General features: G+C 43.1%; 1 protein-coding gene across 8 annotated transcripts in view; it reads left to right on the top strand.

Annotated features, from left to right (window-relative positions):
• Positions 1-26,992, top strand: part of LOC118513594 (poly(A) RNA polymerase gld-2 homolog B) — a 91,572-nt gene that overhangs the window by 3,431 nt on the left and 61,149 nt on the right. For all 8 annotated transcript variants that reach the window (XR_004906492.1, XR_004906491.1, XR_004906490.1 and 5 more), the window contains exons 2-3: positions 22,521-22,821; positions 22,901-23,084. Coding sequence is in view for 5 of the 8 variants with exons in the window: in XM_036059581.1 (XP_035915474.1) it covers positions 22,554-22,821; positions 22,901-23,084 (452 nt within the window). In the remaining 3 variants the exon portion in view is untranslated. The remainder of the gene's footprint in view (positions 1-22,520; positions 22,822-22,900; positions 23,085-26,992) is intronic.

Raw genomic sequence — 26,992 nt, 5'->3', positions numbered from 1 at the left:
CTTTGTTTACATACTAATCCCTCCGTATTATTAGCATATCTTCACGTCCCCAACAAGCAACGGTTCCTGCACGGACCTTATCATTTACACCTTCTGTAACAGGTATGGCGTTTTCCATTGACGGTTGTTTTGACCGGTCAACAAAATGGTATGCAAATGATTGGTTCACCTTCCCAGAAACTGAAACACGATACACGATGCTGTTTTCGTTTTTCTGCGGTTTCAGCAGGGGAGTGGACACCACATAAGTGTCCGTTTCGGTGTTGCACGAGCTGGTTTGGAGAGGTTGGCACGGAAAGAATCCACCCTTATTTACCGTTTAATTAACATCCATTGACACTCCTCCTGCGAATCGTATTACCATTTCGTACGGTTCGGTTTGGTTTGGCGTATGTGGAAGTAGTTAGCGGTCGTTCATTCTTAAAATCGATTTCATAGGTTTCGCATCAGCTACATCGCTCAAGCTGTCTGGGGAGGTATAACCTGTCTATGGCCGCTGTACGTTCTTGCAGCAGTAGGTTAACCTTCACATGGTCAGCGAAATTCGGTATCGATCGGTTATATCGGTGGGGCACCAATAACAAAAAATCGTAAGAGCTTGCTCTGCCATGGACACTCGGTCAGAAACTCGTTTTTCAATATCACTAATTCATCAAACGTGTACTAGCCCAGGTGCCCCAGGCGCACCACCATCAGGCTTTATGCTGCACTGCACCGTGCCTTCTTAAATGCACCCTTTGGCCAATCGCGAGCGCGAGGTGCTCGAGGGCTAATTTACTGTAAATTGAATAGAGCGGCGAGTAAAGGGGCATAGCGAACCACACTGGTACATGTGTGTTTGTGTGCAGGTTATGAGCAAAGGGAAGACCAACTGACCGTAAGGAATCGGGCATGTTTCGTGCAGCTAAAGCCTTCCAAACGTAGGTACATGCAGCCCCTTAATCGATGGACACATGATCGCGCAAGCGAGGAAACCGGAAAAATGCAGCTGTTCTGCTGCTCCGTTCCGTATGTGTCGTGATGTGGATTTCTGCATTCCTATACGGTGCACGAGAACGAAACTCACTCACGCTAGCCGGACAGGGGAATGTGGTTCTTTCCATTTTCTGAATGAGCATGTGGATTGATATGTTGTGATTGTATTTTACGCGTTGTGTGGAATTATTTGATATTAATTAAGATGATTTTGCCAAAGAAATGAAGACTCAGAACAGTCTTTTCAAGATATACTTGACAAGAGACTTGACTTAAATTAAATATCCTATTTTTAAAATGAGACATTGTGGCCAAACACTTATCTTCCCAGATGGTACATTAGCAGACCTAGTAGGTCAGCAATCGAGGTACTCTCACATGCAGCTACAGTTCACCATCCCTAACTGGGTGACCGCATGGAAGTGTCCGATCGGCATTGCACATTTATTGACAGCTGTTACAACTTACAAAACCCATCATCACCCATCTCATGCCCGTCACCTCTGCCCTCAACTTCAATCTCTTTGGAGAGGACCAGGTTTTTGGAGTGCTCTCCACGCCACAGGTCGTAGGAGGAACGTCTATCAGTTTACGCGACAAATGGCGTTTGACCAAAAGCGTAATGTGTTGGAATGATAAATCGATTCGGCTGACCAACTCTGCCTGTGTGTGTGTGTGGTTAATGTGATCGGGTTTCGCTTGCAGGCAACGGCCCGATTTCCACGTGAAATCACTGCCGTGACGAGTTGGGACAGCGCCGCGGCTAAGAGTGTAGGAATCGGTCCGTGAGGGCGTAAGTGAATTAATTCACCTTCCATTCGGACGGTCAAACGGTTACGCAACAACTTAGCTGTAGTTTGTGACGTTTCACCGAGTTTTGGCACGAATCGTCGGTGAAGGCTCGCAAAGATAAGCCACGCGAAAGAAGGATAAAATTGGATAATACATTACCTCTAAGCGAAATAAAGATAAGAGCTAACTGTGGGTCAATCGGTTTGACTTATGAATGGGACAGTTTTGTCTACTATTTTTGTGGACCCAACATCTGGGCTTCGGGTCAAGGAAGAAGGTCAGTGAAAGAAATCAAATGGAGGAAAGGATTGTTTGTTTTCCTTATAGACTTTTAATATCGTTTCAAACACATTTCCTAATGAGATAAATATGAGGACTAACATTACATTTCACTGTCCAGAGAACCGCGTCAAACGCAGAGAATAAAGTGCGTCGACAGCCGCCCATTCGGCGCATTTGTTGAATCGATTAACAGGCGTAGAAGTGCGCTTGTCACGATCGCGACTCTATCTGGAGCGTTACAGATCCGTTACAGCGATCCGTCCGATCCGTTGGCAGAACACAAGGAAGATCCGGTATCCGGTGCAGCCGGTGGTAATGGAACCGTGTACCGCAAATTGACTCGAGACAGCGCTCGAGACATTAACTCCAGTGCGACGCGCCGCTGCTCTGCTGGCTCTTAATTATCGTCATTGTCACTGCATTGATTTTTGCAGCACCGGCTCGCAAGTGCGTCCCGTTTTGGAAAACGGTACAGCGTAGTTTCAGTGGCAGCAGCTTTCAGGGGCAGCAGTTGGATAAAGCAGTAGAATTGTTTCGGAATGTAATTGCTGCGAGATGCTGGGAACTCGTTGGCTCGAGATAATCATTCGGTGACATCAGCACCCACGACGACGCTTGCTGCCCGCATGCCTGGGTAAGAATTAAAACGTTGCAAAACCACTGGCGAGAATTTGTGGGAAGGTGGAGATGAACGCACCGTAGTTAGCAAGTGGTAATTTTATTAATTTTGGAAAGGCGCTGGCAAGGTCTGGAAATTATAGTTTGATAGTTACATCAAAGATTTTTTTTCTTGGATTACACCCTTGCGTTCCTTCAAATGGTATGGTATTATCCTGTAAATTGTCAATTTGAACGAAAGTTGGCCTTAAAGGGAATAGATTAAATTGTTGCAGTAATAACAGGTATTATTTAAACAATTGAACTATTTTAAACATCTCATCAAAACCCTTTTCGCTCAAATTCCTTTTCGTTAAAGTACGTAAAGCCAACGTCTGCTATGGTCTTAAGGGCGTTTGTCATCAACAACGTCGTTTTCTGGGTCAACTTACATAGTTTGAAGAGATCTAAGTAAGCGACTCTACAGTTCATACAAGATTATATGCAGTGGAACTGAACAGAATCATATCGGTCATACCATAGCAGGAGCACCTTTGCTTGATTGCTTTTCGTATAAAAACACTTGGAAAATTTTCACTTCAATTGTAGGTTTCCAAAAAGTGCAGCAAATTGCAGATCTAACCAACATTAAGTTGCTTGACCCTAATGAGTTCGCAGAAATGGTTTATACATTCCTCAACCTGTGTTTATCAGTAATATCGTTTTAGACGATCACAATTTTTCTCAGGTTAAGTACCTGCCTTCGCCTTAGCCCGGTTAAGAAGACTTTAAGTTCATATCACATGCACTTGATAGAAAAGTCATTGTCAAAACAGGATGCCAACTTTATTTACCATAATTATTTACTATCCTCTCAAAGCTGAAAGCTCACAACTGTAAATTTGAACAGCGATCGTTATGTTAAGCCCCCAAATCTAAGCCATTCACTAATTGCACGCTGGCGAAAACGGTCATTCACATCTAAACAGGGACCAAATGGCAATAGACAGCTTTTGCGTTGGTGGAAAAATATCTGCCTGGAAAAATAGAACGTTGAAACACCGCTCAGTAGTGTTGCATTCACCTGCCAACCTACAGCTGCACCGACACACACAGGTCCCAGTGAGACAAAAGTGTACAAACAGTTCATTCGCATCGAAGCGTGACTGCGGCAGCACTAAAAGCCAAACGGGCGGGAAAAACGAAGGAAGGGAAGGGACAGATTTATGCAAATTCGTCACAATGGGTGAAGGTTTTCACCCCCACGGCACGCTGACATGCAGATCGGCCGTTAGCGCGAGCCCGAGATTAGAGACTTTAATCTACTTTAAACAATAGCGACAGCTGCACCAGCTCTCACCAACTGCATTCCTTTCGGGGGCTCATCAACCAAAGGTACAAACCCCGTCGTTGGGTGTAGTATGATCGATCACGATCCTCACGGCAGAAGATGCAGAAGGGATTTCTTTTTGTGCTTCTTTCCATATCATACCGGCGTGGCACACATTCTGCGGACTGCGGTTGTTTTCTGCAGCACCGTGTCCAAAAAGCTTTACAACATCGGTTGGGTTGGGTCGAGTGAGTGAGGAAGGAAAGCTAGCACAATGACAGTGTGTGTGTGTGTGTGTGTGTCTGTGCTTGTGTTGTTTGCCTGTGTGCGAAAGATTTTCATCGCGCTAACAGCAGGTTTTCCATCCATCTCATTCGCGATCTCATGCAGCAAGAAGAAGGCTTAAGGTGGCTGGCTCTGGCTCGATCGTTTTGGGATCTTCTGTTTCTATGGTTTTTTTGTGCACCCTCTTCACATCTTATTTTCACCACATTATGTTTCGCGCCCTGGGAAGGCAAATTGTAGGTCTCCGGCCGCGCTTCTTCCTTCCTTCGTTCATTAACATTACTTACGGGGCGCGATCGTGACCGTGGCAGCAGAAACAGCAGCAGATGTGTGTGATTGGGAACCATCCGCCCGAATGCGAACAGAATATCATTTCACCTGTGCGATTGTATGTGGCGAGGTGTGTAGCTATATGTGTGTGTGTGTGGCTAAATCTTTCATTCGCGATTGCAATTTAATTTCGTTTGACGATCCGATACCAAAAAGGCTTTTCAACCTTGATATCCGTTCCGGGGAGAGGAGAAAAAAAACGTCCATCTCAAAAAGGGAATGAACATTAGGCAAATACTACAGCTCATACCACACAAGCACACCGACAAAAAAAAAAGAAACATTTCCCTCATCACCCATTTCGGGCGATAGCAAACCGAACCAGCAGGTTCAAATAATAGAGCGGCCAAAACATGATCACAAAAGCACCCCAAAAAAGAAAAACTTTCCCTCCACATAACCGGCCGGTTAGCGAGCTAGTCGGTGGCCGATGGGGTTTTCGGTTTCGGTTTAGATTAGACCGGACGGCCGGACCCCATTTCGCCCAACGAAAGTTCCGCGAAAAACGGTAACGATGGTGGGCCGTATTTTCTTCGTATAGAAGGTACCCATTTCCGGCCTGCTGCAATTCCAGTGTGCAGTCTCAGGGGGGGGGGATCGGAAATGAAACACACGCACAGCCTCAAGCGTCGCTGGGAAGGATTTTCGCAAAGCAAACTGTTACTGAAGAGCTTAGAAAATGGAAAATTAGAGCCAATAGAAATATGCAACAAATGCATATCCTCTGTGTCGGTGTTGCGTTTTCCCACCCAAAACAGGAAGGGAATTTTCGATTCGGATCGTTATGGAAAGTGTAAGTGGTGCAGGCCGCAAGGAATTGATCGTTAATCCGAATGGGTTTTTGGGGGGCCGCCGCATTCGCGGACGAAATGGAAAACAGTTTTCCCGTTCGTTTGATTAACGATCTAAATTGGGGTCAGGCTAGGGGATTTTGTGGACGTAAGCAGCAGTGCGAACATGCGACCGGAACGTGCTGTAAGCTCGCTGTAACCGTGCATAGTGTATTGGTAGATTGGTTTCTATTGAATCTAGCAAGGAAAAAGGGAAATTAAGGAAAGCGTGGAATTTTGATGATTGAATGTGTACAATATGAATCGATTTGGTTGGTATTTTTGTAAACAGTATGAAGTAAAATTTTGGTGGAACAGATTGGATTAGAGCGACATGTTTGTTGGGAGAGACTTTAAGGAAACCATTCGAATAGAAATGACTATATATTTTTTAAATTTCAATAGATTTTCCATTGGTGTTCAAGTAATCTTAATTTCAAAATGGCTATTTCTTTAAATATGTCTTGTTTCTTAAAAGTACGACTATAGTTTAGAGTTTATTGATATCTCAGATCTTTTACTTTGCTTTGCTGCCTTCAAATTGAAGGACTAATCAACTAAGTTTAGTTCCTTACCAAGAAATTGAAGAACAAATTGTATTCAGAATCATTGAAATGATTAAAAGTTCTATAAACATTTATTTTTCGCCTTTCCTAAATCTCAGTCAAGCCAAAGAAACTCAAATTTATTTTTAACTTATGGTTCAGTAACCTTGCCGAGCAAAGCATTGCAGTTTAGTACATTGAGCATTAAGTTAAATGTTCTTAATGCAAATAGTTCGTATCCCTTTTCAGTTCCATCAATTCCAATGCCTTCCACTAAGGACCAATTAAAGAAATTAAACGCTCAATCCATGCTACGTTACATCCGTTTCACATGTTCGGATTATTTTGCCCTTGAAGTGGTTTTTTACTCGGAACGTAGAAAACCCCACAACTTGATTCTCAAATAACTTGCACTTAAAACACGTTCAATGTTCGAACGTTTCCAAGCAAAAACTCACGGCAGATCGTACAGACACTGCACCCTAAGTACTGGTTGACGGCAGACACTGCCCTAATGGCCGCAATTAGCCGTGTTATTGATTCTCCTGTGCAGTTGAAAATTAAACCGCAATTGTAACGAGAGGAATTACCCTTTAGCTTGCACGACCTCCTTATGTCTCCTTTCACCGTACGGGTATTCGGAAAGGGAAAATGGAAGCGTTGGGCGTCGAGAACGTCAAACAGGTTTTTCGGCGATTCGATCGACGTGCTGCAACGTTCGTGAGGGGATTCGAATCTCTAGCCCCCACAACACATCATGGTTAGATCTGGTCTGCGACCTTATTTTCGGACCCGACGACCAATCCAGTGTGTGGGAGCAGCGTCCGAACGAACCCGGCGGGGAACGCCGAGATCCATCGATCGGTATGTACTTTCTGCTTTCACATCTCATCGCTCTGCCCAATAGTAGGTAGTTGCTGATCACTCGGTGTTTTGAGGGTGAACCATAAAGCGTTAGTTTCGATCGGTTTCCCAATGCCGCTGAAATGATGCTTACCCTTTTGTGTCAGGGTGACTCTCCAAAAAGATAGACCTTTTTTCGGGAAGGGTAATAAAAACAAACGTCAAACGGCACACATCCATCCATCCAGACCATATCTTCCGGTTTCCCGTCAAACTTACCTCTAGGAATGGAGGCTTTCATGTTATCGGATTTTGTTGTGTTCCAGTGTCCTATAAACTCCAGCGATCGGTTATGTCTTGGTGCGGGATATGAGGTGAGTTCCCAAGAAAAAAAAAATTGACGCCAACGACAGATAGCAAAAAGCGATAGGTTCGCCTTCGACCACGCTTTAATACCTTGAGCCTCCAACCAAAACTCCATGTCAAAACCGGTAAAAACGGAGCGGAATACTAACGAGTTCTTTCTCCATAGAGTTCACGTTTAAGCGCAGGGTCGATCGTGCTAAAACTGTTTGTCATTAGACCTAACGCTATCCGCACGAGTATCGTTTTTTTTGAGTTGTTTTAGTCTATCGGTAACCGCTTGGGCTAGATACGCCCGCGGGACAAACTTGTACCAAAACCCACAGAACCGTAACTGTAGTGTGTAGAAAGAAGCACCACATAAATACGCCAGCTAATTGACCGGTTGTCGCTGGTGACTTGCCGAACTAACTCACCTCGTCTCGAACTGGGTCCGTGGTCTGAACGGGCAACGGGAGAATTCACGCGAAAGTTACTCCAAGTTGTCATGCCAACAGTGGTGGTGGACACCGTGGCAATGGGGCCATCGGCATGAGTTGGTGCGGTGTGCGTGAGAGGACCCGTGAACTTGATGCAAAAATTTTAGCAGTCAGCCTTTGCTGCGCCTCGGAGTCGTTAATCTTCTTAGGTCGTGGCTGTTGTGGACGTGAGGGTTTCTTTTTATTTCCTCGCCACAGTGGTCCCGTTTTATCGTGCTTCTAGGTGTGTTCCGTTTCGTTCCAGTGCTATGACTTTTTCTCAGCCTGGTCTAAAATGCTGTAGTTATTTTATATCTTCCTATTAAATTAATTATCCCGCATAACATATCATCATCATAATTTGAAGGAATTTTTAAAATCTAGTCTTCGTTCTAACTCTAGTCAATCGTTTAATGAAGATTCTCAAGAACAAAACTTAATCGCGCATCATCGATTAAAAGCAAGCACCAACTTCAAGCTTCTCGGCACTTCATCACGTTTTTAAAGATCAAATCAGATATTTTGCAGCATCAGGTGCGTCCGGAAATCCCCCATCGATGGGGGGCAGTATACTTTAGATTTTTTTTTCATTTCAAACTCGGTACATTCCGTCATCCACCTCGAAAAATGTCGATCAACACCGATCCGAGATGACGTGATCACCGCAAACACCCCGATTAAGTCGATCAACCGTCAGTACAATTGGCCGCAACAATATGCGTATTGTAAGGTAGTGGGCAGAGGTTCCGTCCCAGGTATGACACTACAACTTGACTCAGGCGTTGACTGAGCGGTTAACCACGAACTGTTAGATAGAACAAGTTGTCGGACAGTTTCGAGCTTGTACGGAACCACTAGGCGTGTGTGTTGCTCTCGCCGTACAGCTTGATCACCGTCATTAAGTCTAGTGCGATGGGACACACGTTGTGTGCTTTTTTCTGAAACCTTGGCATATACCGAACTAGCATTAGCTCAGTCGAGGCACGTATTTAGCAGCTGACTCATGCCAGTTGGATCCATATCGAAATCTATTTAACATTGTATTCGATACTAATTTTACATTCTTCTGTTTCTCAACATTAATAATACATTTCTTATCAAATATTGTTCAAGTAACATTCGTTAAAGACTCTTAGACCTCTGAGTTAACGCCACTTTGAATAGTATAGCATTTTGTTATGAACCAAAATGAATGTTTCTGGTCATTTAATTTTCTGCGCCATTTTATGGTGCCATTCAGCATTAAGAACGCCATTCCGTCATTGGGCTTGGTCAGCGGGAATAAACAAAAGCTTCACAGCGAATGTGGAATTCAGCGACATAAATGACGGAGAACGGTTTTGCAAAAGAAACAGCAAAGGTCACCGGCAATCAACCCTCACAGCGGCTGTGCACTCGAATCCCGCAGGAAATAGACATGCTCTAGTGGTGTGATTTAAGCAACCGGGAAGAAACATAAAAACCTAGGTAGCTCCAGGTGAACACCAGCCCACCGTCAGTCGGTAACTATTGCTAAACGAGTTACGGATGCCACAAACAGCTAACAGTCGCCTGAACAGAAGGCTGGGTTTGACATGGATGACAATACGATGGGAATGATCTTTAAGAAGTGATTCTTCTTTCTTCTGCCGGTGGTAAATGCTTTTAAGCGGTGTGTCTCACACCATGACTGCAGTTTGTGGGTGAGCAATTTTGACAATCACCCGGCGATGTTGTTAACAAACCTGTCGGTGCGATGTTGTTAGTAAGTGTGAAAATTGGCAGGTTGTTGGTGTGGTGGTTATTGTCAAGGTCGATGAATTAGGTTCATAAATTTGGAAGAATTCATTTGCACAATAAGTCTGCAGGAACATCGGAAAGGTCAGCAGGGAAGACATTTTCCTTTGGAATGTCAATTGTTTAAAAAAGGGCTTAAGAAAAGAATTGTTTCAACTTCGTGCGAGTTATATAGTGTACAATCTTATTTCCACAATTCACTCACTATCTCATAGAGTACATGTACATTCCATCAATGTTGTTTTCTTTCAAACATTCATCCATCTCGCGGTCCACTGTTCTCTTATCCAAACACAGGTGCATTTGCGAGCTTATTTATACACCCAACTGAAGCTGAGCAATTAATCACTATTTATGATAGCTAGAAGGACACAAACTGATGGCGTAAGCTAAACGATACCGGCGATCTGACAAAGAATAGCGCCATCTTGGAGCATTCGCCCGAGAACACACAATTTGTAAGAAAGAACTGCCGTGCCCGACAGGCGACGAACCTCGTCCAACTTTGTGTGAACATATAATGCATCCGGTCTGATGCAAGACACACACTGCTGTGGTACAGCTTAACGAAATCGATCGGTGTTTTTGCGCTTTTTGGGGTCGATTGTTTTACGTGCCATTTTCTTCTCGCCGAAACGAATCGCATTTAATGCTGTCTAACGCATAAGAAGGCAATCCCAAAAAAAATGGAACTAAATGGCAATGTGTAATGACAGCTGAAAGCTCAGCTATGTCCTCTGAGCCGTAGGGTTGTCTCAATTTCAAGCGATTGGAAGTTGCGATCGATTGAGTCATGTAAACGATCGGAGTCTGTATGCGGGAGGTGATGAAAGGCTGACTAAGGTCTTCGAGTTTCACAGTCGTCTCTGGGTGGGGAGTGAGGTTTCGTATCCGGGAGACAGACCATTCGGTTAGTAAAAGACAAGAGTTGATTTGCATTTAACCTTTCTATTGTCTGGTACCATTCGACTCTGTATCGAGTAGTTTGATATATTTAGTTTTGCTTTTTCTGAGCAGATCAGTATGCAAATACAGTAAATGAAACACAAACGCTTAGAATAACGATCATTTCACAATCTGCTCAATCTCTGGATCAAGATTCATGAGCTGGAAAGAAGTAAAAAAAATCATTGGACACATTAAAGTAAATCGAGTGAAACGATTTGCGTGGTGAAGAACAATCTTGAAGAATGTTGGAAGTTTAGCGTGTGGCAGAGCAATTCTTTCTTCGCCCGAAAGCAACGGGTCTGTCAGGTTCCGCCAAGAGTTTTCGAGGGAGAAAACACAACCAGCACGGTTTGCATATTTTCGACGCCATTGCACTGGAGCAAAGAAACATCGAAAGCAAAATGACCAACCAACACGATCCCAACGCACCTCCTGAGGTGTGCAGCACACGGCGGTGAGAAAACCATGACACGCGGGAAGTAATATGCTTGTTGCAATCAGACTTGCGAAAGTGAGAAATTTCCCATCTCTCGCTGCGCTGGGTGCGAAATACACACGCCGTAGGTGGAGGTGTTCGCCGTAAACATGCCAAACCCAAAAGCCGTGGTGGTTGGGTGATGTTTTATATGGTCGTTTTTTTTTCTGTTTCGTCGTCTACTGCAGTCAGGCTTGTTTTCTGTATGCGATGCATGTGCAAAATGATTCGTGGCTTGGCAAATGGTTGAGATTGTAGCTAAACTTTCGCCCGATTCGTTCGTGGGGCCGAAGTCCGTGGGAGCAGAAGAGATTTGTGTTTTTTTGTTGGTTAACCATGGTATGACATCATTGAAGGGGTGTGAAGTGAACCTACACGCAAGTCCGAGTGAGCTGGGGAGATGTGTGTGACGCCTTCTTAAAGAGGATAGTATACTCTGCAAGTTTGTTTTTTTAATATTGTGGTTAATGCTTATATTTTTTTTGAAATTCCTACGTTATCGCATCGAAAGATCATGAGAGACTCTATTCAAAAGATCCACGGCTGAAAGCGAAGCACAGTAAGAGTGTCCGAGCTGGACTCAAATAAGCCTTTAGAGTATCAATCTATCAGCAATTAGTCTTCGAATATTCCTCACTGCTCCAAAATTTCTTGAATGTTCTTTAGTGTGAGAGTGAGAGACTCTATTAAAATGTTATAGGACTCCGAGTTGATCTTCCTTCCGAGAAAAAGCTTCCTTTTTCGCACTTGACGGTAGAATTGTGAAAAATAACCAAAAAAAGTAAAGTATCTCTACATTCCGAGAATGGCACCCCTCCCTTTACTAAGACACTTTAGGTTTGACGTTAAAATTCGTCACTCGTTCGTGTGATTTGGCTTGCTCCGAAAAAGCCTGTCAGCCGTCGTAATCTGTTTAGGCACACAACCAAAGAAAGCAGTTCCACCTTAGGACAAACAGTTTGAGTTAGCGAGCTTATTGTGATCGTTAAAAGGGTGTGAGGAAGAAAAAGTAACCAACTCATCCGCCAAGTCCTCACGTTGATAAGAAATTTATGCACATTTTGAATGCCACCCAGCGCTGTTTGCGGAAACATAATAACTATATTTTTGTTTGACTTTAGTCCGGACAGTAATAATCTTAACCGAGGTCTCTGCAGTGGAACACCTTTTTTCCCCTCTCGTCGGTGTTGGTTTAATGGACACAAGCTCCACCGGAACAAATACAAAAAAGGAACGAGCCGGGAAAGGGAAAATCACTACCTTTACACCCACGCTTTTTTCCACAGTTCTTTTGCAGTTTGTTACCTAATCAGTGGTCTTAAATTGTTCGACGAGTTTAAGGTAAACCTTCAACCTTCTGCGGCGGACGACCACCCTTAATGTGTCACCTCAAACAGCGACACCGCCCCTAATGTCCGGTCGATTGTCATCTGATTATGGAGACATTTTCAGCCGTAGCATTCGTGAGAGTAACCCACCCAGGTACGCAAACGAGCTCGAGAGCAATTGCATTGTGTGTTGTGGTGGGTCGAAAAGTATCGGCGAGGACGCCGGTGGGAAACATTCGTGGGGTGCGCTGAAAAGCGAAACAAGACGAAACATGGAAAAGAAATTTTCATTGCGAAAAAAGGGCTAGGAAATTTTGAATGCCGTTTGCTGGGCTGCATGGGATGTGAATTCGAGAAATGTGCGTCTGCGGAGGCGTTGCGTATTAGGTTCACTCTGTGCTTACCCGCCCCGGCCCAAATGAAGCCCCAGGACGGTCCGAATCCGGTCCCGGAGTGTTGGGTATGGGTTTGTGGGGTGAAACGAGATCGAGTGAAAGTAAGATCCCGCGTATATTGCAGTTTCGTTGCATATCGGGTTTTTAATTTCACATTCACAAATTCAATGTAGCTGCAAACCGTGGTGTGTTGTGATACATTTGCAACACCCTATCGATCGATCGATTGGTGCGAGGGGGTGGTCGGTGGAAGGCGGCTGGCAAGCAATCGATCTCCAAGGGGTGTCGATCGTTAGTCGTACGGTGCGACTCCTGCCAGGAGTTTAGTGTTTCGTTGTGGTTGCGCTGTCTAATGGCATGTCGATCACGAGTGCAGCCTTTCGGTGGTGGGTTGCCTTTGGGTTTGGTTTGCGGTTTGTGGTGGTATGTCACGGTGGAAGCGTTTTGCTTGTTGTCTTTTTTGTTGTACCTTTGCTTCATTGCACCGGGGCCAAGAATTCGCGTGCTGGTCTTATCCTTGACATCACCCGTAGGGAAGGGAAGGAGCCACCCAACAATATGAATGCAAATTTTCTTCAACTGTACGGCGCTGTACTCAGGGAACCAAACGGAAGGAAACCTGTGCGTGAAGAAATCATAAAACTGCGCTCGTTTGCTAGCAATAAATAATGAAACATTTTCATATGTCGTTAATTTATGGGAGGGGTTCGCTTGCGGGAGGGGCTTTGTTATTTATGTGGTGGTCGTATCGGCGATCGTGTGCCACGGGCCAATGATCTACTGATCATCCTTTTATTGCTTCGTACGAGTTATATAAATATTTATCTGGGCAATAAATGCGCAATACGTCCAGGTATGAAAAATTGTTGAATGTTATTACCAAATTGGAATGCAATTAGTACCGATAACATAATCGTTTTAGTGTTTTGGTATCAGATTTCGCAATTTACAAGTTAACGAACTCGTTGTTGATTGGTACAGATTTGAAGTCCTCGATTAGCTTTAGCGAAACTTATTTTCACCGAGACATTGAGGTGGAAACTTCAGGGTTCGTACTCTATAGGGTCACTGCAGATCCTGGCTATCGTGAAGTCCCATGTAGCGCAAGCATCCAAAGGGTCGAGTAAGCACTCCAAAGACTCGAGTTGAAGATTGGCGTGGTACAAACCAAAGTTAAAGTGGAAGTGCTTTCTATCCTGCTGCTCTAAATATTGATTTACGCTGGGGTTATGTGTAGATAGGTGATCGTATTTCCAAAAAGTCTTCCAAAAACTTTCATCTTGGGTTAACAGTCAGCTCCGACAACAACATAGAGATTAAGATACGAGCAATGTTGCTAGATACCTATCGATTATACTACAACCTGAGGAATCTTCATCATTTAAAACATTTGTCGGAACGGACGAAGCTCGAGGAACTTCTGACCATTTATATCTTCAGTACTCACAAACGTCTGTGACACATGGAAGGAAGATGCTCAGAAGAATATGTTTAACCGTATATGTAAAAGAAATGTGGAAGATGTGCTACAATGACGAACTTTACGAGCTTCACGGTGATCTCACAATTGTTCAGCGATTAATACTCTCGAGCTCTAGTGGACTGTTCATGTCATGAGGATGGCACCGGACGACGAGCTTCTAAATTACTTTTAGGCCGTCCACTAGAACAAAAGACGCGCGATGGACTCAAATTGAGTTGGGGTGATGGCTTTTACTCCTGATGACTTACACAGCAGTTCTTTGCCTAATAAGTTAGAAAAGTATTTCATTTTCCGATAGGAATTTTAGCTCAAGTCTTGTTTGACAGTACACAAACTACGATTTGATTTGGTAGGCTTTTGCTTTTTTCCTGTTTTTTCACTAGTTTAATATCCATCGTTTTCATAATAATAAATCCAAAAGTATCTCACCAAAACAGCTGTATAACATGTAACACTGCGTGGTGTTAATTAAAAGCCCCACAGTCTACAAAAGTCTCCAAAATCGTAGCCCCTCGCCAAAAACAACAACAAAGCGTGTGTGGTTTTAATAACTTACTGGCATAACGTTTTTGGGGGGCTAATAAAAGGATGGTGTTGACTTTTAGTTAAGCGTCCATTGCTTACCCTCTTTTTTGTCAGCATCCCAAAATGCTACACTTTCACAGCCCACGATCCCGAATGAGAACAAGGTTATGTTCTTTCGTGTGGGAACCGAAACATGCCCCGGTGTATACCGCCGGTGAATGAACAAGAGTGGAGGCAAAGAAAAACAACAACAAACACAACGTCTTTGAACGAAAAAGCCCAAATAAAACGCCGGCAACAAAACAAATGCACAGTCACTGTTGTTTTGCGAAAAGCTAAAAGCCACTCACCCTTAGCCTTAGCGGCAGTGCAAAAAACAACATAAAACAAATGCTTTTTTGCTGTCAGTATCAACGCGCTATGTGAATGGAGCTTTTCTGCAGGGGTTTTTTTTGTTCTCTTGGGAGACTAATTTTCTTCAACCTCCAAATGCACACGACATGCGGTCCGGGTAAAACTGTATGCTGCTGTGTGCAATTAATTCTCTAGACGTTCCAGATAGCACACCAAATTCCAACGGCACTTTTAAGACACAATTCTCGGAAGTACGTTTTAATTTCGTACGCTTGAATTGTGCTTTTATTAAGCCCATGCGTCGTTATCGTTATGTTGCTGGGCGTTGGCTTTAAGCTCTTGTCCCACAGAAAAAGGATAGACTACTTTTCAAACGTCGTTTCCCTAATGGCAGGCCGTCGTCGTCGGTATCAGAACCATACCATCGAAACGGATCGCTTACACGTGGCCATGGTGTCGTAAAGCTGGGCAGCTCAACCAGATAAACGTGTTTCCGCATGCAAAACTGGAAGGAAAACGAAATGGCAGTTGAATTGAACGTGCGCCAAATCGATGGCAATTGTGTCGAAGCGTTTTTGTGCGCATTTTTGCCTTATGTCTTCAGGGTCCGTAATGGGCTGTGCTGTGTTTTGGAAGTGATTCGGATGATTGGAGCAGGAGAAAGCAATCCGCTTCATTATGCAACCGGTGGTGCAAGCATCGGTTTAATGAATGCATGCATATTTATGTGCGGAATACGTTTGTATATATGTGTGTGCGAGCGTGGCAGAGCTTTGAATGCAAATATCGTTAAGTAGTCACCTGTTTTGGGTGATGGAGCCGGCCCCATGTTTGAGTAATGGGTTATAATGAGTGAATAGTAAATTGATATAAATTGTCTGGCCAAAATGCCACAGATCGCTTATTGCTGCGCATGAACAGGCAAATTTGATTGACAGGGGAAAAGTTTTTGTTTGTTTGTTATATGCAAATGTTTCGATCAATTTCCATATCGTTATGAGGAATTTCGATTTATTTAATTAAAGCTATGCTTAAAAAAATGGAAACGCGAGTATTATTTTATACATAAGTTTATTTTCTATTTTCTTTTCTTTGACTCCAACACTTCGGAAGCTCTTGGCCAGCCATTTGTAGCTTCTTTGGCTCAATTCAATCTGAATCCGATACACCACTGTAGGCAAATAGGCTGCGAAAAGCTTTGCTTAGTTTGCAATAAATTTGAATAATCTTCCTCAACTTATTTTTATTAGAAAATGCGCACGGATAATATCGATAGTAGCAATTGTCATATCTATTCGATTCTGGTGACTGAAAGCATAGTTCAATCAAAGTTTGAATCAATAGTATTGTAATTCTAATTATTATTATTTTTTATAATTTTATCAAAGTTTTTATCATTTATTAGGCCATATGGAACCATAATACCTTCAAGTTGAAATTCTTAAATTTTTCTTTAATGACGCATTTTATTTCGCATTTAATTTTTACACCTTGAATTTACACCTGAAATTTACACTGAAAATTGACAATGAATAATTTAATGTAAAGAGACAATTCCAGTAAATTGAGAATGAATAATTCAATGTAATGAGAGCAATACCACCAGGCCGTCCCTTACTAATAACAAAAATAAATGTGATGAGCTTTGCGCAGTGGCGCTATCGTAAGCTATCAGTTTCAACTGAGATGCGATTAGCCCTAGTTTAATGTAAAAGGTGTATAATTCTTTGAAAGTTGTAGCCTGAAATGAAAGTTAGCAAACCTCAAACTTGCATCCATTTGAACTGGTTATTGTCCTGTTTGCTTATTTACTGTATTATTAAAACTCGTTGTTAATTTGCGGATTGGATTTGCAGCTTTGTGGTCTTCATTTGAAAATCTCTGTTCTAGTTTACATCAGCTGTGGGCAAATCGAGCATTTCTTGGTGAAAGGATCTTCATAACAAACCTTTTCTTGATTGATTTGCAGCTGATCGATGAAAAACTGTATAAGCTTGTATCGCCATCTAATTCATTTGTTTACGTCGATTGATTTGATTAGTCCATTTCATGTTCACAACGATTATGTCTTTTTCTTGTTAATGTTTTTAGCCTTTCTCTGTACTATTTCGTGTTATTCAAAATTAAGGAATTTTTTTATTGACATCTTTTGTGCTAATTTGGATACAATGCTAAATTCAAATTGTATTCGCTTTTATTATCTTATCTTATTTTTGCATTTGTAAACAACAGTTTTTAGCATGTTTTTAAGGCTGCGTTTTTTTCTATTTTCTTTATATTTTTCTCCTTTCCTATTTTCCACTTTCCACCCGATCTTTATAATTTTAAAATCGCCCCTTTTTCCCCCAAGACGCTTTTCTGGATTTGCAATTGACGCAGTAACTGCCGTTGCCCGTTCCATCTAATAGGATTAGTTTGCGGATTTGCTTTCTATTCTCGGCGAGTGTCGAGTGCTTTAATTTAATAATTCCACATACCAAAGCCACCCCATTCCCTCACACACCAATCTACTGCACCCGCTGGCGTGTTGTGACATAGAAAGGTCGATTGCACGATGCACTCGGACAAGAGAAGAGGCAAACAAAAAAAAAGTGCATCACTCATAATCATCATGACGTTCGACCATTTGGATGTGTGTGTGTGTTTTTGTTTTCTTTTGCTCCTAATGAAAAGCAGCGGAAAATTTAAGTGCAGGAAAAAGTAGGTTCATCGACATCGCGGGGTGTGTTGTCCCAAAAATAAGCTCGCAGTGCCTACTGCCCAATCCCCGGTGAGCAAAGGTAGACAAGAAGAAAAGCTCTTTACTGGCGAAAATTATTTTTGCATAACTCGGTTATGAATATCCGGACGTCGCGTAGGTGCGCTATGGCTCGATATCTCGGGGTAGGCAGGCAATAGGCGAAACTTTAAATCAATATTGCTTTCCTGAGCACGCCGAAGCTGACCACGACACGGGCCCAATTTATCTTTTTCTCCCAGCATCGAAGCATAACCAATTGGTATTGTTTTTGCTTTCCTTCGGTCGATGGGTGGTATAGTGTCACGGGAGGAGGAGAAGACCAAAGGCAAACCTTCCAAAGACCCGAAACCGGCCCGAAGCGCTGCTTGCTGCCTGAAACGATGCCACGCGAAAAATGACGGAAACGATCGGAATGCGTTTTTCAAACAAACGCCCCGCTTTTCTCTAATCCATTTCAATTTCTACGATCAATCTGTAGCAGTAGATTTGATTCTTTTTTATGTGAGCGTTTTAATGTTTTCCCCTCATTTTGATCGATTCGTGTTGCGAGTTTTTTTTAATTCTTTTTTCTGTTTTCTACACAGCCAGATGAAAATGTTGCTTCTTTTGCCGGTTCGGTTTTTTTTTCTTTTGCGGCTCTATAATCTGATCACATCCATTGCGGAGATGCAATTGTTGATCGCTAACCATGCTACTAGCCGGAAGGATGGAAAGCATAGCAACCTTTCGAAGCTGCATAAAAGGGGAAAGAAAAATCGAGAGCATTTAACCGGCTTATTAGCTGTTAATTAATTGAGTCGATCGCAAATGTACCCTTGGTTTTTTTTGCTTTCGACATTTTATGCTCATTACGGCAGCAGGGCTTGAGCGATCGAGGCAAAATGTGCTTCACAGCGATATAATTAGTTGCATTTGTTAATCATTTTAATTTTTTAATTTTACCCGGGAATGAGATTAACAGATAGATCTAATTTAATGGGTATGTCAGATGATATCAGAAGAGTGAAAATATTTTTGGCAGGTCCAGAGAAGTAGCGACCAAGGAAGTATAGGTTGTTTTGTATGTGGATGTTGTCTTAAATGTATCACTATTGTGAAATCAACTGAGGCTGTTGTCCTATCAAACCTTACACTACTAAAATCTGGAAAACCCTTAAAAAAACATAATAATTTATTTCGCATTTTAAGTCACACGTACAGCAACCCAAAATCAGTCTCCTGTGACGAGCCGAAAGCATCGCCTCGATTGCATTGAAACGGAACAGATGGCTTCGTATCGCCACACGGCGGCACTGAAACTTCAATAAAAATGCAATTTAGTACATTTAGATTACTAATTACCGTCAACGCTGTCAATCAATCACTTGGTTGGCCCGACTCACTGAGTAATGCTTTGGTTGACCCCAAACTTTACCACACTCTCCGCTAAAGCGAGTTCATATAAGACGCGGCTCGGCTTAAAACCCATCCTGCGCGCTCATTATGTAACGATAAAGCTCGAGGCGAGAGACAACATTTGCTGCTGATCGCGATCTTCGGTGAAGGGATCTTTCAAAGTCTGCACGCACTCCGACGCCGTCTTGTACATCCAAGATTTTATACGCCAATCGCTCAAGGAGGTAAATGCCGTATATGGTCTACAAGTACGTGATAAAACTGACTCAACTTGATCACTCAGTGTCTGTAAGCGCCAATGCATGCTGGTGTGAGGAGATAAAGAGAGAAATGGAAAAGCACATCAGGAGGATAAAAGTAAAACAACGTAAAACCAATGCCCCACGATACTGATTGATCACTTCCGTTCGTAATAGTGCACGTGCCCTGGTAGAAAAAAAGGCGATCGCCGCGGTCCATCACCCGTGTTGGTGACATATTATGTGTGCGGGTGCGTAACGCGTGAGCTAAAAGCATGTTGGGGCATGCATGGCGCGCTGGACGTTCCATTGTCAGGGTGGAAAACGAAGTTTACGGTCAACGTGCTGGAAATGTCGATACGGCGTTTGTCCACCCGTTAGACTGGCGGCCTCATTTGGGTTGGTTGTGCATTTGTTTGACATGTGTTTTAGACGGGCGCCCATTTACAACGGTTACCGTTCGGACTGTTTACCATATTGCTTGGACGGTTTGTTGGACGACTCTTGTGCTGTGCCGGTACTGTTTTTCTTCGATGTGATTCTTGAGCGATCCGAGTAATCAAATTATTATTCATTCTAGTCATGTAAAACTAAAGGTGTTAGTACGTTTTATCGTTAAGCTATGATCTGAGAGAGTAACATTTAAATTCAAAAAGACCGTTGTAACGATCATACAGGTTTTTGCAGATGATAGCTTTAAAAGGATTCAGATGATCCAGAAAGAGCTTGAGCCGTAATACACCTGCAGAAAATGGGAGTTCAATGGAAGCAAATGATGAATCTATGATAAACGCAATGAATGAGGAGCTGTTCAAATGCATACCTGGGCATTCTTGTAATTCACTTTACGGCTTTGACTATCGTGTGCTGCTACGGTGCTCAGTTGTACCACGTTTATCTTTAAAATATATTCTATCTTCAAATTGATTTAATTTATATTTTAAACCGATGTTTGCTTGTGGTTGATTGTATTAACCTACTTTAAACGTTTTTTTTGATTAAACAACCGAATTTGCATATAATTTGCGTAATCAAATTAAAATGGTTTCCATTGCATGCTGAGACAATGCAATTATCTTGAGTACTGTTTTGTTTGCTTCGTAAACACGATGCTCACTGTTTATTTTGAAGATTATTAAAGACGGTTTGCGAATTTTGTTTGTATCTGATTTATGTCAATTGGTGTGTTTGTTTTGTTTGGGTTGTTTGTTTGTTTTATTATTGAACTTGCAGATTTAACTGGCCTACTGCCAAGGGACACTTCAGGCAAAATGGTTCGTTTAATCATTGTTTTTAGACTAATTTGTTGAATTTGTGTTGCGATTTTTCACAAGTCAATAGCAAAACATCTCTATTGTTTTTTGTATTATGAATATAATGAGAAGACAATATATAACTATCTTCAGTTGTAGATCTATGACGGAGTACTTTGAGTATTTATCCTCATACTCAAGAAGAATAGCGAAGCAAATATTGATGCTTTAGGGATTCCCGGTCGCGACAGCGGTGCCGGTCTTCACACGGCAGGACCGGGGTTCAAATCCCTTCTGGCATCAGCCGTTCCCCTATTGTGAGGACTGACTATCCAACTATGCGGTATCAACAAGTGTAGTAATCCAGAAATGGTAGCCATGACTTTAAGAGGTCGTTGGGCCAAGAAAGAAGAGGATATTGATGGCTGACTATAATTGCTTCGTGCTTGTTGTACAACAGTATCTTACTTTTTGGGATAAACAAACAATTCTTGGCAAATTCCGGCCACTCAACGGCCTATTATTTTAATGTAATCCACAGTAGGAAACATTTGTGATCGTTAGTAGCATTATCTGAAAGTTCGATGAAAATTGAAAATCAGAGTTTTAATATTTTCTTATTAACGATTAATTATGTTCTACTCTGCTTGGGTTCAACGTATGGAAAACAAGGTGCATTCCGTATGACTATCGCACCTGTAAGTCTTCTCATACCCAAACGACGAATTCTCCAGCCCTTACAACCAACCCTTAACACTGCGGACGATTTCATCTAGCCGGACGGCCGTAGTCACTCAACACCGTGTAAGAGTTCATTTAAGCGAGATTGGATTAAACAAAAGAAGATCGTAATTGAGTACATACTTTATTTCTTTCGTACATCCGCCCCTTTCTAGCTGAGATTAATTAGCAAGATCGGGTTTCTTGGAGGACCCATTGTTTTCGGTTTCGCTACAAACTGAAACCTGAAACATCAATTCGATCCAATCCAAGTTCGTTTCGCCTTCTGTTCCTTCGCCTTCCCTCCACGTTGCGTCCGTTGATTGATTTTCGTCTTCGACTGCTGTCTTGGCAAAATGGGGGAGTTATTTACATCTCATCACATCCGAGCGTCTGGCGAAATCGTCCCGTTTAGCGAGCGGTTCACTTCACTTCCCGAAAGCACGGTCGCTTCCCAAGTGGAGGTACTACCTTCACCTGAAGATTATCGCGATCGTCTAGTTTTTTTTGTTTCTCATTTCTTTGGGCTCTTCTCATTCCTCGATCGTGCTAGTACGTCTTCGCGTCGATAGGCTAAAGTGGGCTACCCGTTTGGAGTTTCTAAACGGAACGGTTCATGGCTTGGCAGAAGAATGGCAGGGATAGAAAAAAGCACTCGCTCAGCACAGCTAGGCCACGACGTCAGGTTATGAAATATGCAACCTAGGATTGGCATCTTGATAGTTGCCGGCATCGGGTCGTAGCAGAACCTTCGCCGCGCTGTGTTGGGAAAAAGCCGTTTGCTCTTCGGTGGGCGAAAATGAATAACAGGCTGAAAGTAACCGTCCATCAGCACCGCTTCGAACCTTCGCATTTTAAAGGCTCCGACAGTCGCTCTCACTCGGAAAAGGCCTTTTTGTGTTGCAGAATTCGGTCAGCTTTCGATAATCGAAATACCATCGAATCGAAAGGGTGTAGAAGAGGAGAGGATGCTTACGGTCGCTTTTGGGAAACAGATATTGAGGGTGCAGCAGTTTTCTGTGGAGTGCTTCTTGGTGCTCCTTCAGAAAACAATCCCATCATTTCGTTGAATGTCGATGAAGGGCTTGCTTAGGAAAATCAAACAGTGCCAATCTGTTCATGCAGATCTGAAGATATGAAGTTTTTAGGGCAAGCATATGAAGGACGTAAAAAATAAGGCTTTTCAGCAGCATGCACCGAATTTGATATTTAATGCCGCATAAAGTAACTCAAGGTTCGTGTTTCTGTTCCGTTTGCAGGGTGCTTTTGCGGAAGATGTAGTAAGCGTCGGGATGGAGCAGAACATTTTCGACGTATCGGATGACATTTCGTTCCCGTGGTTGCCGGCCTATGCCGAGGCAACGGAAGCGAGTCCACTCAACACCACCAGCAGCCGGATGCTGGAGACGATCGTCGAGGAAACATCCGACGACGATGATGGGCGCGGCGATAAGGACCAGGGCGGCACACAGCAACCGCTCAGCTGGTCCCAGTACGATCACGTTTGGAGTTCCGGTGGTTCAGACGCGGAGTCGGTGATACGCGTCGAAACTTCTTCCGGTAAGTGCGGCAAACCAGCGTAGCAAACCTTACACCGTCTGCCACATTTCTTATACCATGTTCCATTCTTTCGTTGTAGATCAAGACACAATGTCCGAGCGCGACTTCATCTGTCCTCCGAAGCGTCGGAAGCAGGAGCCATCGTTCGCGGATGAGTTTCTCGCTTCCGATCTGTCCACCATCTACGGCAGACGGCCGCGCATTTGCGAACCGGATGGGCTGGAGGCGAATGAATATTTCATGAAGCGACACAATGAACAAAGGTACGTTCAAGTTGGTCGGTGATAATCCACGAGCAGAAAGTACGATGAAAGACGATAAAAACGGACGGACAGCTTCTATTTGTTTGGTGGACAGTTTGAGATCACTTCACGGTCCCAGCTATTACGATAGCCAAAAACGGATGGTCGGACGGAGTGACAGTTTTACATCACGGGATTTGTAAACATTTTCCTGAGCAGTGACGTGCAGGCGCGACAATGCTCCAAGAGGAACCAAATGTGTATTTAATAGCCCTCACGGTACGATATTCGTGAGGAATGCTTTTTCTTTAAGACCATGTCACTGTTGCGGTGGAATGGCACGGCAAATAATGATAAATTGTTACGGTAAAGCTTGCTTCACTACACGACAACTTACGGATCGTGATTGAAGAGTTATCTTTGAAAGCCTTGCTATTTCCTGTGACAAGAAAACAAGTTCCAGAGGTACAAAGTAGGGACGGAATGTACAAATGGATTTCTTGTCTTTATGGTTGTTTCTAAAGAGCATCATTTCTGTCCATACAGATACATGAATATTGTTATGTAAATGATTGCAAGCAGATAAGAACCTGTATTGTCATGTAAAAACCTTTATTTTTGTAACGAATCTGTTTACATAATTTTGGATGTTTTGTGTATATCTGTTGTGGTACACACGAGACAATAGAATACAATGTTTTGCACAGAAACAATAACTGATTTGCACTGGCAGCTAGTTGGAGTTTTAATAGCTCATGTGTATAAAGTAATTTATCATTTTATGTAATAGTGAGAAAATGCGTGAACACAACTTGAAAAATTAGTTAATCTAGTTTGGCTATAATTATGGAATTTTATTAATTTTTTAAAATATTGTTTGAGGCAATTTATCACTGTAAAAGAATTCACAATTTAGTTGTAATACATAGGATTCGGATCGAGCATAAAACTCACCGTTCGAATCAAAATCGCCCATTGAAAGCAGTAAGCGCCATCTGCTTGTGAACAATCGTAACTGCACAGCGCCATCTGTCTGTAATATTAAGAACGAGCGCCTGATGGTATGCAATATGTGTTGCCTCCGTGTTTCCTCAATTTGATCGGTGAAAATTTTGACTTGTTTATTTTTTTTTCATTTGATGTTTCGTGTTGTCCAAAGAAACAATCTTGTTTCGCATTATAAACATGTACAACATGTACACATGTACAATTATAACATTGCTGGTTATAATTTTGCGGTATTATCAGTAGAAGATTTCGAAATGATTTTTGCATCAAATCAAATGTTGGAAATCCAGCCTATTTTGATCATTTCTAAGCTGTTGCTAGTTGAAAAATTGTGTAAAAAACACGTAAAAATATCACCCCCAAACTCTTCAATAAAACAATTTTGAGCTCTAAAACAGTTCTCCAAAGAGGCAAAACTTTCGAGCCATTTTCGTTCAATTTCATCGTTTCTTTAAGGCGCTCTATTCGTTTCCCATTACCTCATTCACTGCCCCTCCACTCGTAAAGTAATGGACATCATGTGCCTTCCTGTGGTCCTCTTCTAAAACACTTTCTATGCTGCAGCAGCACATACCCGAAGCATTAGCATCCATCAGCGCACGAGAGCGTAAACGATGGGAACTGACAATGAGTGAAAATTCGTCCCGTGCACCATTAAACGACGCGAAAGACAGAACACACAGTTCAAGGGTCTTCCCTCGCTTGGGGTCGAGTGGTTTGAATTTCCCAGTTATGGGCACACACAGTTGATGATTTCGGTAAAAATCGACGATTCACATCGGACAGCCCTTTCTTTTCGGCCCATATGTAACACATTTGTTCTATCGAGCTAAAATTCATAATCAGGTCGTTAACCGTTTCCGCACGCCCTTGGCAAAGGGTTCTCGGAATCATCAAACTATGCGACCAACCCGGATTACGGTGATTCCGGCCTGTGCAATACATCCGCCACCGTACATTCCGTAGTAACTGTAAAGCAAATTTACGCTGGGCAAACGACTGACAGCTTGTGTGTGTTTGAGCGGCTCGATAAAGTGTGTTTGCTGCACAGAGCGCGCGAAGGGTGCCAACTGTCGGCGGTTATTAAAGTTGCACTGCGGACAATGTGACAGTAATGCCCCCGTTTCTATTGCGAGTTTTATGTGCATCGCAGACCCTGTAGACTAGACACGGCGTCGTCACGGTGAAGTCGTGCCTATAGCTTTCCATAAGCGATGGTGTGAGCAGGTTTCTTTTATCCGCAGTCTTGTTACGGTTGTTGTCTTGGTCTCAGGGAATGTTCTTTCATGCCTTACAAGAGTTACCTATGGGATACGCTACCAGTCCATTCCCGTAATAGCCGTCCTGCTTATCTAATTTGCTCTCTTTGACCACTGTCACCTTCTTAATTGACTAATGCCCCAAGACGATTGACTGCGATGCAAAGCAGTGTTGGAAGTTAATCGTCTAACCACAATTGTATGGAATGTGTATCAAATCGTACTCTCCCGGTAGGCGATCACTTGAAATAACCTCTCGTTATACTCGGCAGGAACTTTAAACTGCCCCCGCACGAATTCTTGTGATGTTATTTTTGGGTTTGCGGAACACAACAAATCGTCCAATCGCTCTCCCCATCACGGTTGGGCTCAACAGTTTACATCTGCTTTTTTCATCGACCAGTGCAGTGGGGTGTATGCAAATCACGTGCAATTACGTGCGTTGCCTGCGATCTCAATGCAGCGGAGTGTTAGTAAACTGGCTGGCAAACAGCCTGCCGTTCTTAGCTAGTTATCCAGTCAGGAATGTGTTTTTGCAAATGACTAAACAGCTACGCCTTAGGAATGATAACAACCGAGCCTGCCAGCTGTGTACCGTAGCAGTGGCACGCCGAAGGTTGACACAGCGTGATCATACACGAACGCAAGAGGAGCGAAAAACTCGAGCTCCAGTGCCGTAGTTGACAGTTTTGAAAACATCGTACTCCCCAAGATCATCAAGCAATAGACAAGGGGTAGCGACTCTCGACACCAAATCCATCGCTAATGACACTCCTGGTACGAGGAGTGTCGACTCATCAGATGACATATAGCCCGTACAGATGGTGTATTAACGTCGGCAGATCTTAACGAAACGTATGAATCAACAGCACCGCGTACAAAGAGCTTCAACGAAGTTGCGATTTGCATGTCGGAATGGCGGACACCCTGTTCAAGTAGTAGAAATCCGAGGTCGACTATCTTGAACAGGAGTAGGGTTTGTTAGCTTGGGGCGATATTCCTTAGAATAGACTAATTGGTTTTATTAGTTGAAGTTGAGCTTGGAGGATTGTAATGGAGACGGTACAGCACACAGACAAGACTGGGTAACCGATCGTAACATACCTCGATCCCGGTCGAGATGCTAGAGCGGAGGGTTGAGGTAGTTTCGTAGGTCCAACACGCTACACATACTTCTATGCCGAATGCCGATCATCTCTACCATCGCACAACATTTCCAACAACAAAGATCACCATTGTGTGTATAAAAAGCCATTTGTTTGGTGGCGCGTTCCACGGTGCGCGACTCAAAACATCTCGCCGCCTTGATCGTGTCCCTTTAGGCCCCTTCCTTCAAAATGGCGGGGTAATTGGACCATGTTGCTGCTGTTTTTTTGTTGGTTTCCTCTCTCTTTCTCTGGCTCCCGATCGCTCCTTAATGCCTCTCGTTCGGAATAGTAGCGTGCCAAGCAGGGAAACCCGCGTGAAAGAGAATGTAACACACGCGTCACAATCCGTGAACAACGTGTGCTGCTCCTCAGTGCATTATCCCTGCCGCCACCAACACCCGAAGGGGGTTTACGGCAAAAGGTAATTTGGCAACCGAAAGTATATTTTTCGGGAAACGGTGGTTGTTTTCATTTCGGTCAATCGAGGCCACAGAAGAGGAGGACCCGAGCCAGG

The sequence above is a fragment of the Anopheles stephensi genome, chromosome 3, assembly GCF_013141755.1.
Source record: "Anopheles stephensi strain Indian chromosome 3, UCI_ANSTEP_V1.0, whole genome shotgun sequence".
Lineage (NCBI taxonomy): Eukaryota > Metazoa > Arthropoda > Insecta > Diptera > Culicidae > Anopheles > Anopheles stephensi.
This window is presented reverse-complemented; position numbering and strand designations above follow the sequence as displayed.